Raw genomic sequence first — 17,794 nt, 5'->3', positions numbered from 1 at the left:
ACTGACATCTTCAACATCTCCCTGAGCAGCGCCACCATTCCAACGTGCTTCAAGGCCGCCACCATCGCCCCCGTGCTGAAGAAGACTTCAGTGTCCTGCCTAAATGACTACCGTCCTGTTGCACTTACATCCATCATCATGAAGTGTTTCGAGAGGCTCGTCATGAGGCATATCAAGACCCCGCTGCCCCCCTCACTGGACCCCCTGCAGTTTGTGTACCGTCCCAACCGCTCAACAGACGACACCATTGCCATCACCCTCCACCTGGCCCTAACCCACCTGGACAAAAAAGACACATACGTTCGGATGCTGTTCATAGACTTCAGTTCAGCATTCAACACAATCATCCCTCAGAAACTGATTGGAAAGCTGAACCTATGGGGACTGAACACCTCCCTCTGCAACTGGATCCTAGACTTCCCGACTGGGAGACCTCAGTCAGTCAGGATCAGGAGCAGCATCTCCAACACCATCACACTGAGCACAGGGGCTCCCCAGGGCTGCGTGCTCAGTCCACTGCTGTTCACTCTGCTGACCCACGACTGTGCTGCAACACACAGCTCGAACCACATCATCAGGTTCGCCGATGACACGACCATGGTGGGTCTCATCAGCAAGAACGAAGAGTCAGCTTACAGAGAGGAGGTGTAGCGGCTAACGGACTGGTGCAGAGCCAACAACCTGTCTCTTAATGTGAACAAAACAAAAGAGATAGTTGTTGACTTCAGGAGGGCATGGAGTGACCACTCCCCATCATAAAGAGCACCAAATTTCTTGGTGTTCACCTGACGGAGAATCTCACCTGTTCTCTCAACACCAGCTCCATAGCAAAGAAAGCCCAGCAGCATCTCTACTTTTCACGAAGGCTGAGGAAAGTCCATCTCCCATGCCCCCCATCCTCATCACATTCTACAGGGGTTGTATTGAGAGCATCCTGAGCAGCTGCCTGGTTCGGAAATTGCACCATCTCAGATCGCAAGACCCTGCAGCAGATAGTGAGGTCAGCTGAGAAGATCATTGGAGTCTCTCTTCCCGCCATCACGGACATTTACACTACACGTTGATTCCGCAAAGGAAACAACATTATGAAGGACCCTATGCACCCCTCATACAATCTCTTCTCCCTCCTGCCTTCTGGGAAAAGGCTCAGAAGCATTCGGGCTCTCATGACCAGACTATATAACAGTTTCTTCCCCCAAGCTATCAGACTCCTCAATACCCGAAGCCTGGACTGACACCTTGCCCTACTGTCCTGTTTATTATTTATTGTAATGCCTGCACTGTTTTTGTGCACTTTATGTAGTCCTGTGTAGGTTTGTAGTCTAGTGTAGCTTTCTCTGTGTTTTTTTTTTATGTAGTTCAGTCTAGTTTTTTGTACTGTGTCATGTAACACCATGGTCCTGAAAAACGTTGTCTCATTTTTACTATGCACTGTACCAGCAGTTATGGTCGAAATGACAAAAGTGACTTGACTTGACTTGAACCTCATCCTTAATTATCTACTCCAGCACTGAGGTCAGGCTAACTGGCCAATAATTTTTTTTTCTTTTTCCTTTCTTAAAGATTGGAGTGACATTTGCGATCTTCCAGTCCTGTGGGACCATGCCAGAATCAACTGATTCTTAAAATATCACGATCATTGCATCCATTATCTCTTCAGGAACCTTTCTCAGGACTCTGGAATGTAGTCTATCTGGTCCAAGAGATTTATAATAGACATCAGTTGTTAAGCTGTCTCTAGAGTTTGTTTCTGATACTGGGGGCAGAGAACTCAGAAAAAAAAGTGATGCAACAGACTATCATCATAAACCGGCGGGTTATTTTGTTATGGCTTCCCTCTCACTGTGAAAGGGGACACCTTTTTTCCCCTTTATTACGGAAAAAGAGATAGCCTGTGGAATGTTGAATTATCAGGTGAACGATTAGTTTTTGTTGTACTGCATATCATGGTCTTTCTTAGGGGCTTTCCAGTTGCTTGCTTGGTGGGTGGAGGGTGCTGAAGTTAGTGGGGGAGGGTGAAGGTCATTGCTTTGCTGCTGCTTGTGCATGGGAGGATGGGTTTTGGGTTGTAACGTTTTTACTGTCACTCATTCTTGGGGCACTATTCTGTTTTTGTGAATGTCTGAAGAACAAGTATTTCAGGTTGTATATTGTATACATTTCTCTAATATTAAATGAAACTATTGAATTATAATGTTTGCTTTATTATATGCCCTGCCTTTGGCTTTTATGTTGGCTTTGGCTTCACTTGTTAGTCACAGTTGTGTCATCTAATTGTTTCCAGAAATTCTAGCCATTGCTGCTCTGTTGTCATCCTTGCCAGTGTTCTTTTCCAATTAATTTTGGCCAAGACCTCTCTCATTCCTATGTAATTCTGTTTACTCCACTGTAATACTGATACATCTGACTTCTGCTTCTCCTCAAATTTCAGGCTCAATTCCTTAATACTATGATCACTTTCCCCTAAGGGTTCTTTAATCTTGAGCTCACCAATCAATTCCAGCTCATTGCACAACACCAATCCAAAAAAGCTGGCCCCCCCACTGGGCTCAACCATGTGTTGTCCTAAAAAGCAATTTGTAGGCACCCTAGAAATTCCCCCTCCTGGGTTCCAGCATCAACCTGACTTTCCAAGTCTACCTGTACATTGAAATCCCCCATGACTATTGTAACATTGCCCTTCAGACATGCATTTTCTATCTCCCATTGTAATTTGTCGACCACATCTTTACTACTGTTCAGAGGTCTGCATATAATTCTTTTTACTCTTGCAGTTCCTTAGCTCTACCCACAAGGATTCTACACCTTCTCATCCTATATCACCTCTTTCTAATGATTTGGCTTCATTTCTTACTAACAGAGCCACCCCACCCACACTGCTTACCTGCTTGCACTTTTGATATAATGTGTATCCATGGGTGTTAAACTCACAGCTATAATCCTCAGTCAGCCATGATCCAGTGATGCCCACTCAACATCATACATCTGCAACTATGCTACAAATTCATCTACCTTATTCTCTATACTGTGCACATTCAGATATAGCACCTTCAGTACTGTATTCACCCTTTATGATTCTGTCTGCCTTTTACATTGAAACTCATCCCATTAACTGCAATTTTGCCCAGTTATCAGCTTCTTCTCACTCGGAGTTTCACTGCACACTGCCTCTGTTTGTAAACTAACTACCACATCCTCAACACTATCGCTCTGGTTCCTGTTGCCTGCTGAATTGGTTTAAACCCTCCTGAACAACCCTGGAAAACCTACCTGCAAGGATCGGACCCTCTCAAGTTCAGATGAGAGGTAATGTTTGGCCAATGTGAAGTTCCGCTTTTTGCGGATGGAACAGAGGTGCTTGACAAAGCGGTCCACCTATATACTATGTATCTCACCAATGTAGAGGAGCATGCATCGGAAATGATCTGAGGTTGAGAGAGTTGTCATATGATATGGGGACAAGGCAGGAGATTCGGCTGAGAGGGAAAATGGATCAGACATGATGAAATGGCAGAGAACACTCAACGGGTCAAATAGCTCAATTCTACTCCTATATTTTATGGTCTTATTGTCTTTACACTGGAAGCACTGGACACAACAGACTATCCCAGTAGATTTGCAGGTGAAATGCTGCCTCACCTGGAAGGACTGTTTAGGATCCAAATGGAGGTGTGGGAGGAGGTGAATAGGCAGGTGTAACCCTGAAAGGGGATGAGGGAGGAGGTGAATGGGTAGGTGTAGCCCTGAATGGAGATGAGGGAGGAGGTGAAAGGGCAGGTGTATGCCTGAATGGAGGTGAGGGAGGAGGTGAAATTTCTCCTCATCTCTATTTTAAAGAGACATCTATTCTGAGGTTGTGTCCTAGGGTCTTAGACTCTTCCACTCTAGGAAACATCCTCTTGACATTCATTCTGTCTAGGTCTTTCAGAAGTTGGTAGTTTGCAAAGAAATCCCTCATGCTTTTTCTAAACTCCAGCATATATAGGCCCAGAGCCATCAAACACTTCTCACTCCTTCCCTGGGATCTTTATTATGAACATAAGCTGTTTTTTTGTGTGGTCACTTGCCTTGATCTCTGTCAGTAGCATGTAGCTGGATAACAAGAATGCCTGGAGACTGGTTCTCAGTGACTCGAGCCTCGTACGCCGTGTGGTCGAACCTGGGTAGCTCATCATTGATGTCAACAACCTGAATGTAGAGAGGTTGGCTGGTGGTACGGCGGGGAGATCCGTGATCAGACGCCTCCACTGTTAGGTTGAACCAGCACTGCTCTTCACAGTCCAGTGCCTTAATAATAGTCAGTACACCTGCAAACAAACACATTAAGCTGTGACTCTTTAAACTGTGCTGCCAACACCCTTTCCCCTAACTCTCTGCTTTCTGCAGGGATCGCTCCCTCTGTGATTCCCTTGTCCATTCACCCCACCCCACTAAACCCTGGAAGTGGCAAAAGTGCTACACCTGTCCATTCACCTCCTCACTCACTTCCATTCAGGGCCCCAAACAGTCCTTCCAGGTGAGGCAACACTTCAAATGCGAATCTGTGGGATTGTCTACTGTATACAGTGCCTCCTCTACACTGATGAGTCCTGACGTAAATTGGGGGACTGCTTTGTTGAACACTTTTGCTTCATCTACAAAGTACAGGATTTCTCAGTGGCCAGCCATTTCAATTTCAATCCCCATTCCAACATGTCAGTCCATGTCCTCCTCTACTGCAATGATGAGGCCAGTCTCAGGTTGAGGAGTAACACTTCATATTCCATCTAGGTAGCCTCCAACCTGAAGGCATGGACATTAATTTCTTCAACTTCCAGTAATATTTTCCCTTTACCCTTCCTTCTTCATTTCCCCACTCTGTCCTCTTTCCTCTTCTCCTCATCTGCCCATCATGTCCCTCTGGTGTCTCTTCTTCTGGAATTGATCCACTTTCCTCTCCCTATCAGGTTCCTTCCACTCCAGCCTTTTACCTTTTCCACCTATCACATTACAACATAAGAAAATAAGACCATAGACATAAGAGCAGAATTAGGCCATTTGGCCCAATGAGCCTGCTCTGCCATTTAGTCATGGTTGATTCTTTTTTCCCCTCCTCTGCTCTACTCCCCAGCTTTCTCCCTGTGACCTTTGATGCTATGTCCAATCAAGAACCTATCAAGCTCTGCCATATACACCAAATGATCTGGCCTCCACAGCTGCCACAAATTCCACAAATTCACCACCATCTGGCTAAAGAAATTTCTCTGCATCTCTGTTTTGAATGAACACCCCTCTATTCTGAGGTTGTTCCCTCTTCTCCTAGATTACCCCGCCATGGGAAACATCCTCCAATGCTCTAACGATGTTTGTAACTTTTCTGTAATACCATGGGCTCTTAACGTACCAAGCAGCCCCATATGTGGCATCATTTGTCAAAAGCCTTCCACTCCATCCACTTTTTCTATCCTACTTATAATCTCCTCAAAGAACTCCAATGTTTGTTAGGCAAGATTTTCTCCGAAGGAAACCAAGCTGATTTTGTCCTATCTTGTCCTGTGTCACCAAGTACTCTACAATCTCATCCTTAACTGACTAACATCTTCCCAACTACTGAGGTCAGGCTAACTGGTCTATAATTTCCTTTCTGCTGTCTTCCTCCTTTCTTAAAGAGTGGAGTGATATTTACAATTTTCCAGCCTCCCGCATCATGCCAGAGTCCAATGATTTTTGAAAGGTCATTGCTAATACCACCACAATCTCTAATGCTACTTCTTTCAGAATCCTAGCGTGCAGTTCATCTGGTCCGGGTGACTTATGTGCCTTTAGGTCTTTCAGCTTCTTGAGCACCTTCTCTCTAGTAATAGTAACTGCACTCACTTCTCTTCATTCGCATCCTTCAACATCTGGTACATTGCTAGTGTCTTCCACAGTGAACTGATGCAAAATACTCATTTAGTTCATCTGCCATCTCCTTGTCGTTTCTCACTTCATCCCCCTCCCCCATCCACCTGGCTTCACCTATCATCTTCTACTTTGTTCTTCCCTCCACTCCCACCTTCTTATTCTGGTTTCTTTCCCTTCCTTCCAGTCCTGATAAAAGGTCTTGACCTGAAACATCAGCTGTTTATTAATTTCCACAGATGCTGCCTGATCTGGTGAGTTCCTCCTGCATTTTGTGTATGTTACACTGGATTTCCAGCACCTGCAGAATCCCTTGTGTCCCTACATCACTGACAGGAAGAAGGGAAAGGGATGAGACCCTTGCAGGGGGAGCTGTCTACTCTCGATCTTGGTCTTGGCTCCTCACCTGTGTCTGGGCTGAGGTGGAAGTGTGCACGTCCAAGCCCTGACCTGATGCGATAGGTCACTCGGCCATTCTCTCCCAGGTCTGCATCCTGAGCGATGATGTGAGAGACGACCGATCCAACTGGCCGGTTTTCCAGCACGCTGACTAAAGTGGGCGACAGGAACCGTGGGCTGTTGTCATTGTCATCAGTCACAAAGACACGGACAGTGGCTGCTGAGGACTTGCGTTGGCTGCTGTTGATGGCCCGATCGGTGGCCTGGACCAGTAACAGGAAGGAGGCAGTGAGTTCCCGATCAATGGGCTCCGTGGCCGTCAGCATCCCTGAGATGGGCTCAAGCTGCAGACGAGGTCCTGGCGGTGTCTGGTGGAGCAGTGAGTATTGAACCTCACTGTTGGGGCCACTCCCATCCTTATCAATGGCGTGGAAGGTGTAAATGGAGGCACCAATGTCAACATTCTCGCCAATCACGATGGTGATGGGATCCTCAGCAAAAATGGGAGGGTATTCATTGAGATCCTGGATGTCGATGTCCACCAGGACAATAGAGCGGTGGGGGAAACCACTGCTCAAATCATCAACCGCCACCTCCAGCTGGTAGTGAGAGCCTGACTCGTAGTCCAGTTGCTGGGCCACGTAAATCTCCCCACCCAGCCTGTCGACCAGAAAACGGCCATCCTGGTCTGTGCCCCCGACCACTGTGTAGGTCACCTGGCCGTCTAACCATGCTGACTTCTCACCCGACGCCACTGACCCAATGACAGAGCCGGGGGCCATTCCCTCAGTAGACTGAAGGCTGACAGCACCACTGTCAAACAGTGGGAATTTACTGGGGGAAGACAGCACCTGAAGGATTAAACAAAGGTAGGTTAACAGTGAAATGTCTGATGAACAGGATAGCACATCCTCCTCTCCTCTGAGTGACAACAATGTGCTCCTGCCACAAAGGAGAAAAGATGGGGGAGATCATAAAAGGGCTTTTATTCACTGTATTTACTTGGGAGACAGAGACAGAGTCTATAGAAGTAAGGCAAAGCAACAGCAAGGTCATGGACCCTGTACAGATTATAGAGGGGGAGGTGCTTGCTGTCTTGAGGCAAATCAGGGTGAATAAATCCCCAGGGCCTGATAAAATGTTCCCTGTGGGAGGCAAGTGCCGAAAGAGGTACTAAAAACATCCTTAGCTAGGGGTAAGGTGCAGGAGGATTGGAGGATAGCTAATGGTCCATTGTTTAAGAAAGGTTCTAAAAATAAGGCTGAAAATTATGGCCGGTAAGCTTGAAAATTGTATTGAGGAAGTTTTTGGAAGATATTCAAAGGGACCAGATTTGTAAGTATTTGGGTAGATGGGGGCTGATTATAGAAAAACCATAGCACAGAATTAGGCCTTCAGGTCCATCTAATCTGTGCTGAACCATAAATCAACCTAGTCCCATTGACCTGCATCCGGATCATAGATCCCCTAACCTCTCTCATCTACGCACTTATCCAAATTTCTCTTAAATGTCAAAATCAAACCTGCATCCAACACTTCTGCTGGCAGCTTGTTCCACACTCACCACCCACCAAGTGAAGAAGTTTCCCCTCATGTTCCCCCTAAACAGCTTTCACCCTTAACCCAAGACCTCGAGTTCTAGTCTCACCCAATCTCAGTGGAAAAACCTGCATTTACCCTATCTATACCCAGAATTATGTATATCTCTATGATAGCTCCTCTCAATATTCTAATTTCTAGGGAAAAAGTCCCAATCTATTCAACCTTTCCCTATAACTCAGGTCCTCAAGTCCTGGCAACATCCTTGCATATTTTCACTCTTTCAATCTTATTTACATCTTTTCTGTCAGTAGATGACCAAAACTGCACACAATATTCCAAATTAGACCTCACACAATGTCATACAATTTCAACATAACATCACAACTCTTGTACTCAATACATTAGTTTAAGAAGGCCAATGTGCCAAAAGTTAATTTTACAACCACATATTACTGTGATGCCACTTCCAAGCAATTATAGATCTGTATTCCCAGATCCCTTTGTTCTAGCACACTCCTTGGTGCCCTACTGCTCACCGTGTAAGGCCTATAAGACCATAAGACCATAAGACATAGGAGCAGAATTAGGCCATTTGGCCCATCAAGTCCGCTCCATCAATCAATCATGGCTGATCCTTTTTCCCTTCTCCAGCCTTCTCCCCATAACCTTTGATACTGTGTCCAATCAAAAAACCTATCAATCGCTGCCTTAAACACATCCAATGACCCGATCTCCACAGTTACCTGTGGTAATAAATTCCACAAATTCACCACCCTCTGACCAAAGAAAATTATCTGCACCTCCGTTTTAAATGGATACCCTTCCGAATTGAGGCTGTGCCTTCTTGTCCTAGGCTCTCCCACCATGGGAAACATCCTTCCCACATCTACTCTGTCTAGGCCTTTCAACATTCGAAAGGTTTCAATGAGATCCCCCTCATCCTTCTGAACTCCAGCAAGTACAGACCCAGAGCCATCAAATGTTTCTCAAATGATAATCCTTTCATTCTTGGAATCTTCCTTGTGAACCTCCTCTGAACTCTCTCCAATGTCAGCACATCTTTTCTTAGATGAAGAGCCCAAAACTGTTCACGATACTCAAGGTGAGGCCTCACCAGTACCTTATAAAGCCTTAGCATCATATCCTTGCTCTTGAATTCAAGTTCTCTTGAAATGAATGCTAACATTGCATTTGCCTTCCTCACCACCACCTCAGCCTGCAAGTTAACCTTTAGAGTGTTCTGCACAAGGACACCCAAGTCCCTTTGTATCTCAGATTTTTGGATTTTCTTCCCGTTTAGAAAATGGTTCACTCACTTATATCTACCACCAAAGTGTATGACCATGCATTTTCCAACATTGCATTTCATTTGCTACTTTCTTGTCCATTCTCTTTATCCGTCCAAGTCTTTCTGCATCCTACCTGTTTCCTCAACACTACCTGCCCTCCACCAATCTTCATATCATCTGCAAACTTAGCAACAAAGTCATCTATTCCATCATCTAAATCATTGATATACAGCTTAAAAAAGAAGTGGTCCCAACACTGATCCCTGTGGAACACCACAAGTCACTGGCAGCAAACCAAAAAAGGATCCTGTTATTCCCACTCGCTGCTTCCTACCAATCAGCCAATGCTCTAACCATGTCAGTAACTCTCCTGTAAAACTATGGGTACTTAATTTGGTAAGCAGCCTCATATGTAGCACTTTGTCAAAGGTCTCCTAAAAATCTAAATATACAATATACACTGCATCCCCTTTATCTATCCTACTTGTAATCTCCTTCATAAATTGCAACAGGTTTATCAGGCCAGATTTTCCCTTAACGAAACTATGCTGGCTGTCCTATCTTGTCTTGTGTCACCACTACACCAAGATGTAGTGTATGTGGATTTCAGCAAGGCATTTGATAAGGTACACCATGCAAGTCTTATTGAATAAGTAAGGAGGCATGGGATCCAAGGGGGCATTGCCTTGTGGATCCAGAACAGGTTTTCCCACGAAGACAAAGAGTGGTTGTAGATGGGTCATATTCTGCATGGAGGTCAGTGACCAGTGATGTGCCTCAGGGATCTGTTCTGGGACCCCTACTCTTTGTGATTTTTATAAATGACCTGAATGAGGAAGTGGAGGGATGGGTTAGTACATTTGCTGATGACACATGGTTGATGATGTTGTGGATTGCATGGAGGACTGTCAAAGGTTACAGTGGGACATTGATAGGATGCAAAACTGGGCTGAGAAGTGGCAGATGGAGTTCAACCCAGATAAGTGTGAGGTGGTTCATTTTGGTAGGTCAAATATGATGGCAGAATATAGTATTAATGGTAAGACTCTTGGCAGTGTGGAGTATCAGAGGGATCTTGGGGTCCGATTCTATAGGACACTCAAAGCTGATGCACAGGTTGACTCTGTGGTTAAGGCGGCATATGGTGCATTAGCCTTCATCAATCATGATATTGAGTTTAAGAGCTGAGAGGTAATGTTACAGCTATATAGGACCCTGGTCAGACCCCACTTGGAGTACTGTGCTCAGTTCTGGTCGCCTCACTACGGGAAGGATGTGGAAACCATAGAAAGGGTGCAGAGGAGATTTACAAGGATGTTGCCTGGATTGTGGAGCATGCCTTATGAGAATAGGTTGAGAGAACTCAGCCTTTTTTCCTTGGAGTGATGGAGGATGAGAGGTGACCTGATAGAGGTGTATAAGATGATAGAAACATAGAAAATAAGTGCAGGAGTAGGCCATTCAGCCCTTCAAGCCTGCACTGCCATTCAGTATGATCATGGCTGATCATCCAACTCAGAACCCTGTACCTGCTTTCTCTCCATACTCCCTGATCCCTTTAGCCACAAGGGCCATGTCTAACTTCCTCTTAAATATAGCCAATGAACGGGCCTCAACTGTTTCCTGTGGCAGAGAATTCCACAGATTCACCACTCTGTGTGAAAAAGAGTTTCCTCATCTCGGTCCTAAAAGGCTTCCCCTTTATCCTTAAACCGTGACCCCTCGTTCTGGACATCCCCAACATCGGAAACAATCTTCCTGCATCTAGCCTGTCCAATCCCTTTAGAATTTTATACATTGATCATTGAACATTATATAGCATTGATCATGTGGATAATCAGAGGCTTTTTCCTGGGTCTGAAATGGCTAGCACAGGAGGGCACAATTTTAGGGTGCTTGGAAGCAGGTACAGAGGAGATGTCAGGGGTAAGTTTCTTATGTAAGGAGTGGTGAGTTTATGGAATGGGCTGCTGGTAATGGTGGTGGAGGCAGATATGATAGGGTCTCTTAAGAGACTCCTGGACAGGTACATGGAACTCAGAAAAATAGAGGTCTATGAGTAACCCTAGGTGATTTCTAAGGTAAGGACCTGTTTGGCACAGCTTTGTGGGCCAAAGGGCCTGTATTGTGTTATAGGTTTTCTATGTTTCTGTGTTTCTACTCTACAACCTCATCCATAACAATTGAATTCAAGATCTTCCCAACTACTGAGGTCAGTCTAACTGGTCTATAATTTCCTTTCTGCTGCCTTCCTCCTTTCTTGGAGTGACTTTTGCAATTTTCTAGTCTTCTGGCACCATGCCAGAGTCCATTGAATTTTGAAAGACCTCTGCAACATCCAATGCTACCTCTTTCAGAACACTAGGATGCAGTTCATCTACTCCTTATGTACCCTTAAGTCTTTCAACTTTTTGAGTACCTTCTTCCTTGTAATAGTAACTGCAGCCACTTCTCTTCCCTCACACACTAAATCTGGCATACTGCTTGAGCCTTCCATGGTGAAGCCTGATGCAAAATACTCAGAGTTCTTCTGCCATCTCCTTGTCACCTGTTATTATTTCTGGGCCTCATTAACTAGCAGTCCTATATCCACTCACATCTCTTTTTTATTTTTTATATACTTAAAAAAAGCTTTTACTATCTTTTGATATTGTTTGCTAGCCTGCTTTCATATTTCATCTTCTCTCTCCAAATGATTCTTTTAGTTGTTCTCTGTAGATTTTTAAAAGCTTCCCAATCTTTCCGCTAATTTTTGATTTATTGTATGACCTCTCTTTTGTTTTTACATTAGCTTTGACTTCCCTTGTCAGCCACAGTTGTACTATTTTGCCATTTTATTATTTCTTCATTTTTGGAATACATCTATCCTGCACCTTTCTCATTTTTCCCAGAAACTCCCACCATTGTTGCTCTGTTGTGATCCCTGCCAGCATCTCCTTCCAATTTACTTTGGTCAACTTCTCTCTCATACCACTGTAATTTCCCTTACTCCACAGAAATACTGCTACGCCAAACTTTACTTTCCCCCTATCAAATTTCAAGTTGAACACATTCATATTGTGATCACTGGTTCCTAAGGGTTCTTTTACCTTAAGCTCCCTTATCACTTCCAGTTCATGACATTACACCCAATCCAGTATAGCTGATCCCCAGTAGGCTCAATGACAAACTGCTCTAAAAAGCCATCTCATAGGCATTCAACAAGCTCACTCTTTTCAGATTCATTATGAACCTGATTTTTCCAATTGATCTGCATGTTAAAATCTCCCATAAAAAACATAACATTGCCCTTTGATACACCTTTTCTATTTCCTGTTGTAATCTGTGGTCCACCTCCCAGCCACTGTTTGGAGGCCTGTATATAACTGCCATCAGGATGCTTTTATCCTTGCAGTTTCTTCACTCAATCTACAAGAATGATTTCTTCTGATCCTATGTCACATCCTTCCACTGATTTGATGCCAACCTTTACCAACACAGCCACGCCACCCATAAGACGCCATAAGACATAGAAGCAAAATTAAGCCATTCAACCCATCGAGCTTGCTCCACTATCCCGTCATGGCTGATCCCAGATTCCACTTAACTCCTACACCTGCCTTCTTGCCATCTTTTGTTGCCCTGACCGACCAGGAAACAATAAACCTCCGCCTTAAGTATGCCCACAGGTTTGGCCTCCACCACAGTCTGTGGCAGAGCATTTCATAGCTTCACTACTCTCTGGCTAAAACAATTCCTCCTTACCTCTGTTCTAAAGGGTTGCTCCTTAATTGTGAGGCTGTGCCCTCTAGTTCTGGATACCCCCATGATAGGAAACATCCTCTCCACATCCAAGCTACCTTGTCCTTTCAATGTTAGGTAGGTTTCAATGAGATACCTCCAGCGTTCTTCTAAACTCCAGTGAGTACAGGCACAAAGCTGCCAACACTCCTCAAATGTTAACCCCTTCATTCCTGGAATCATCATCGTGAACCACCTCTGGACTCTCTCCAGCGACAACACATCTTTTCTGAGATATGGGGCCAAAACAGTTGACAATGCTCTGTGGCCTGACTAGTGTCTTATAAAGGCTTAGCATTATCTCCTTGCTTTTATACTCTATTCCCCTTGAAATAACCGCTAACATTGTATTTGCCTTCATCACTACAGACTCAACCTGAAGATTAACCTTCTGGGAGTCTTGCACGAGTACCCCCAAGTCCCTCTGCACTGATGTTTGAACCTTTTCTCTATTTAAATAATAGTCTACACTATTGTCCCTTTGACCAAAATGTATTATCATCCATTTCCCAACACTGTATTCCAACTGCCACATTTTTGCCCATTCTTCCAATTTGTCTAACTCCTGTTGTAATTACATTGCTTCCTCAGCACTACCTACAACTCCACCTGTGTTCGTATCATCCGAAAATTGCCACAAACCCATCAATTCCATTATCAAAATCATTGACAAACAATGTGAAAAGTAGTGGACCCAATAATGACCCCTGAGGAACACCACTAGTCACCGGAAGCCAACCAGAAAAGGCCTTTTATTCACATTCGCTACCTCCTGCCTGTCAGCCATTCCTCTATCCATGCCAGTATCTTTCCTGTAATGCTACAGGATTTAATTTTATTAAGCGGCTTTGTGTGAGGCATCTTATCAAATCCCTTCTGAAAATCCAAGTAAATGACATCACTGCCTCTCCTTTGTCCACTCTGTTTGTTACTTCCTTGAAGAGCTCTAACGGATTTGTTAGGCGAGATTTCTCTTCACGGAAATCATGCTGACTTTGACTTATTTTATTACAAGTTTTCAAGTACCTTGAAACCTCATCCTTAATAATAGGTTCCAATATTTTCCCAACTAACTGGCCGATAATTTCTTTTCTTTTGGCTTCTGCCATTTTTAAAGAGTGGAAAAACATCTGCAATCTTCCAGTCCTCCAGGACCATGCCAGAATCAAGTGATTCTTGAAGATCATGACCATGACAAAGGAAAAGGTGCTAAGCAAGCTCAAAGGTCTTCAGGTGGATAAGTCACCTGGACAAGAAGGAGTACATCCCAGAGTCCTGAGAGAGGTTGCTGAAGACATAACGGATGCATTGGTTATGATCTTTCAATAATCACTTGATTCTGGCATGGTCCCAGGGGACTGGAAGATTGCAAATGTCACTCCACTGTACAAGTGAGATGGGTTACTCCTGAACTACAGGGGGACCAATATCCTTGCAGGGAGGTTTGTTAGTGCTATTGGGGGGGGGGGGGGGAGAGAGAGAGAGAGGAGGGTTAAACTAGATTTGCAGGGGGATGGGAACCAGAGTGCCAGAGTAGATACTGGAGTGGGGGTGAAAATAAATTATGTTAAAGTTTCATGCAAAGTCATAAATAGGAGGGTTGAGTGTGGTGGTAATAATCTTCCGAGGTGTGTCTATTTCAAAGCAAGCAATATTGTGGGGAAGGCTGATGAGCTGAGGGGTGTGGATTGACACATGGAATTATGACATTGTAGCCATTGATGAAACTTGGCTACAGGAGGGGCAGAACTGGCAGCTTAATGTTCCAGGGTTCCAATGTTTCAGACGTGATAGAGGCAGAGGGATGAAGGGATGAAGGGTTGGTGGCATTGCTAGTCAGGGAAAATGTTACAGCAGTGCTCAGGCAAGACAGATTAGAGGACTTGTCTACTAAGGTCTACTATGGGTGGAGCTGAGAAACATTAATGGGGTTGTATTATAGACCACTGAATAGTCAGCAAGAATTGGAGGAGCAAATCTGCAGAGAGATAGCAGACAACTGCAGGAAACGTAAAGTTGTGATAGTAGGGGATTTTAATTTTCTGCATATTGATTGGGACTCCCATACTGTTAAAGGTCTAGATGGGTTAGAGTTTGTAAAATGTGTTCAGGAAAGTTTTCTAAATCAATATATAGAGGTACCGACTAGAGAGGATGCAATATTAGATCTCCTATTAGGAAACGAGTTAGGACAGGTGACGGAAGTGTGTGTAGGGGAACACTTTGTTTCCAGCGATCATAACACCATTAGTTTCAATTTGATCATGAATAAAGATAGATCTGGTCCTTGGGTTGAGGTTCTAAACTGGAAAAAGGCCAAATTTGAAGAAATGAGAAAGGATCTAAAAAGCAAACACGAGGAAATCTGCAGATGCTGGAAATTCAAACAACAACACATACAAAATGCTGGTAGAACACAGCAGGCTAGGCAGCATCTATAGGGAGAAGCACTGTTGACGTTTCGGGCCGAGACCCTTCCGTTGTTTAAAAAAGGCTCTAAAAGTAATCCGGGACATCATAGGCTGGTAAGTTTGAAGTTGGTCGTAAGTAAGTTATTGGAAGGAGTACTAAGAGATAGGATCTACAAATATTTAGATAGACTGGGACTTATTAGGGAGAGTTAACATGGCTTTATGCATGGTAGGTCATGTTTAACAAATCTAATAGAGTTTTTTGAGGAGGTTGCTAGGAAAGTGGATGAAGGGAAGGCAGTGGATGTTGTCTACATGGACTTCAGTAAGGCCTTTGACAAGGTCCCGCATGGGAGGTTATTTAGGAAGATTCAGTCGCTATGTCCACATGGTGAGGTAGTGTATTGGATTAGACATTGGCTCAATGGAAGAAGCCAGAGAGTGGTAGTGGAGGATTGCTACTCTGAGTGAAGGCCTGTGACTAGTGGTGTGCCACAGGGATCAGTGCTGGGTCCATTGTTATTTGTCATCTATATCAATGATCTGGATGATAATGTGGTAAATTGGATCAGAAAATTTGCTGATGATACAAAGATTGGAGGTGAAGTGGGCAATAAGGAAAGTTTTCAAAGCTTGCAGAGGGATCTGGACCAGTTGGAAAAATGGGCTGAAAAAATGGCAGATGCAGTTTAATACAGACAATCGTGAGGTATTGCACTTTGGAAGGAAAAACCAAGGTAGAACATACAAGGTAGATGATAGGGCACTGAGGGGTGCAGTAGAACAAATGGATCTAGGAATACAGATACAAAATTCCCTAAAAGTGGCATCACAGGTAGATAGGGTAATAAAGAGATCTTTTGGTACATTGGCCTTTATAAATCAAAGTATCGAGTATAAGAGTTAGAATGTTATGGTGAGGTTGTTTAAGGCATTGGTGAGGCCGAATTTAGAGTATTGTGTGCAGTTTTGGTCACTGAATTACAGGAAGAATATTAATAAGGTTGAAAGAATGCAGAGAAGGTTTACAAGGATATAACCATATAACAATTACAGCACGAAAACAGGCCATCTCAGCCCTTCTAGTCCATGCCGAACGCTTACTCTCACCTAGTCCCACTGGCCCGCACTCAGTCCATAACCCTCCATTCCTTTCCTGTCCATATACCTATCTAATTTTACTTTAAATAACAATACCAAACCTGTCTCTGCCACTTCTACTGGAAGCTAATTCCACGCAGCTACAACTCTCTGAATAAAGAAATTCCCCCTCGTGTTACCCTTAAACTTTTGCCCCCTAACTCTCAACTCATGTCCTGTTGTTTGAACCTCCCCTACTCTCAATAGAAAAAGCCTATCCACGTCAACTCTATCTATCCCCCTCATAATTTTAAATACCTCTATCAAGTCCCCCCTCAACCTTCTATGCTCCAAAGAATAAAGACCTAACTTCTTCAACCTTTCCCTGTAACTTAGATGCTGAAACCCAGGCAACATTCTAGTAAATCTTCTCTGTACTCTCTCTATTTTGTTGACATCTTTCCTATAATTTGGTGACCAGAATTGTACACAATACTTTAAATTCGGCCTTACCAATGCCTTGTACAATTTTAACATTACATCCCACCTCCTATACTCAATGCTCTGATTTATAAAGGCCAGCATACCAAAAGCTTTCTTCACCATCCTATCCACATGAGATTCCACCTTCAGGGAACTATGCATCATTTTTTCTAGATCACCCTGTTCTACTGCATTGTTCAATGCCCTACCATTTACCATGTATGTCCTATTTGGATTATTCCTACCAAAATGTAGCACCTCAAACTTATCAGCATTAAACCCCATCTGCCAGCGCTCAGCCCACTTTTCTAACTGGCCTAAATCTCTCTGCAAGCTTTGAAAACCTACTTCATTATCCGCAACGCCACCTACCTTAGTATCATCTGCATACTTACTAATCCAACTTACCACCCCATCATCCAGATCATTAATGTATATAACGAACAACATGGGACCCAGTACAGATCCCTGAGGCACACCACTAGTCACTGGCCTCCAACCTGACAAACAGTTATCCACCACTACTCTCTGGCATCTCCCATCCAGCCACTGTTGAATCCATTTTACTACTTCAATATTAATACCTAATGATTGGACCTGCCTAACTAACCTTCTGTGCGGAACCTTGTCAAAGGCCTTACTGAAATCCATATAGACAACATCCACTGCTTTACCCTCGTCAACGATCCTCGTAACCTCTTCAAAAAATTCAATAAAATTTGTCAAACATGACCTTCCACGCACAAATCCATGCTGACTGTTCTTAATCAGACCCTGTCTATCCAGATAATTATATATACCATCTCTAAGAATACTTTCCATTAATTTACCCACCACTGACATCAAACTGACAGGCCTATAATTGCTAGGTTTACTCTTAGAACCCTTGTTAAACAATGGAACCACATGAGCAATACGCCAATCCTCCAG

The 17,794-nt window shown here is 43.9% G+C and overlaps 1 protein-coding gene across 1 annotated transcript in view; it reads right to left on the bottom strand.

Annotated features, from left to right (window-relative positions):
• LOC132390964 (protocadherin-16-like) overlaps positions 1 to 17,794 on the bottom strand; it is a 491,141-nt gene that overhangs the window by 127,113 nt on the left and 346,234 nt on the right. The window contains exons 10-11 of the mRNA XM_059963494.1: positions 6,287 to 7,130; positions 4,068 to 4,307 (exon numbers count right to left, since the gene is read on the bottom strand). Coding sequence (XP_059819477.1) covers positions 4,068 to 4,307; positions 6,287 to 7,130 — 1,084 coding nt within the window. The remainder of the gene's footprint in view (positions 1 to 4,067; positions 4,308 to 6,286; positions 7,131 to 17,794) is intronic.

This window comes from Hypanus sabinus, chromosome 3, assembly GCF_030144855.1.
Source record: "Hypanus sabinus isolate sHypSab1 chromosome 3, sHypSab1.hap1, whole genome shotgun sequence".
Classification (NCBI taxonomy): domain Eukaryota; kingdom Metazoa; phylum Chordata; class Chondrichthyes; order Myliobatiformes; family Dasyatidae; genus Hypanus; species Hypanus sabinus.
Note: the sequence above shows the minus strand (reverse complement) of the source record. Positions and strands in the feature narration are given on the sequence as shown.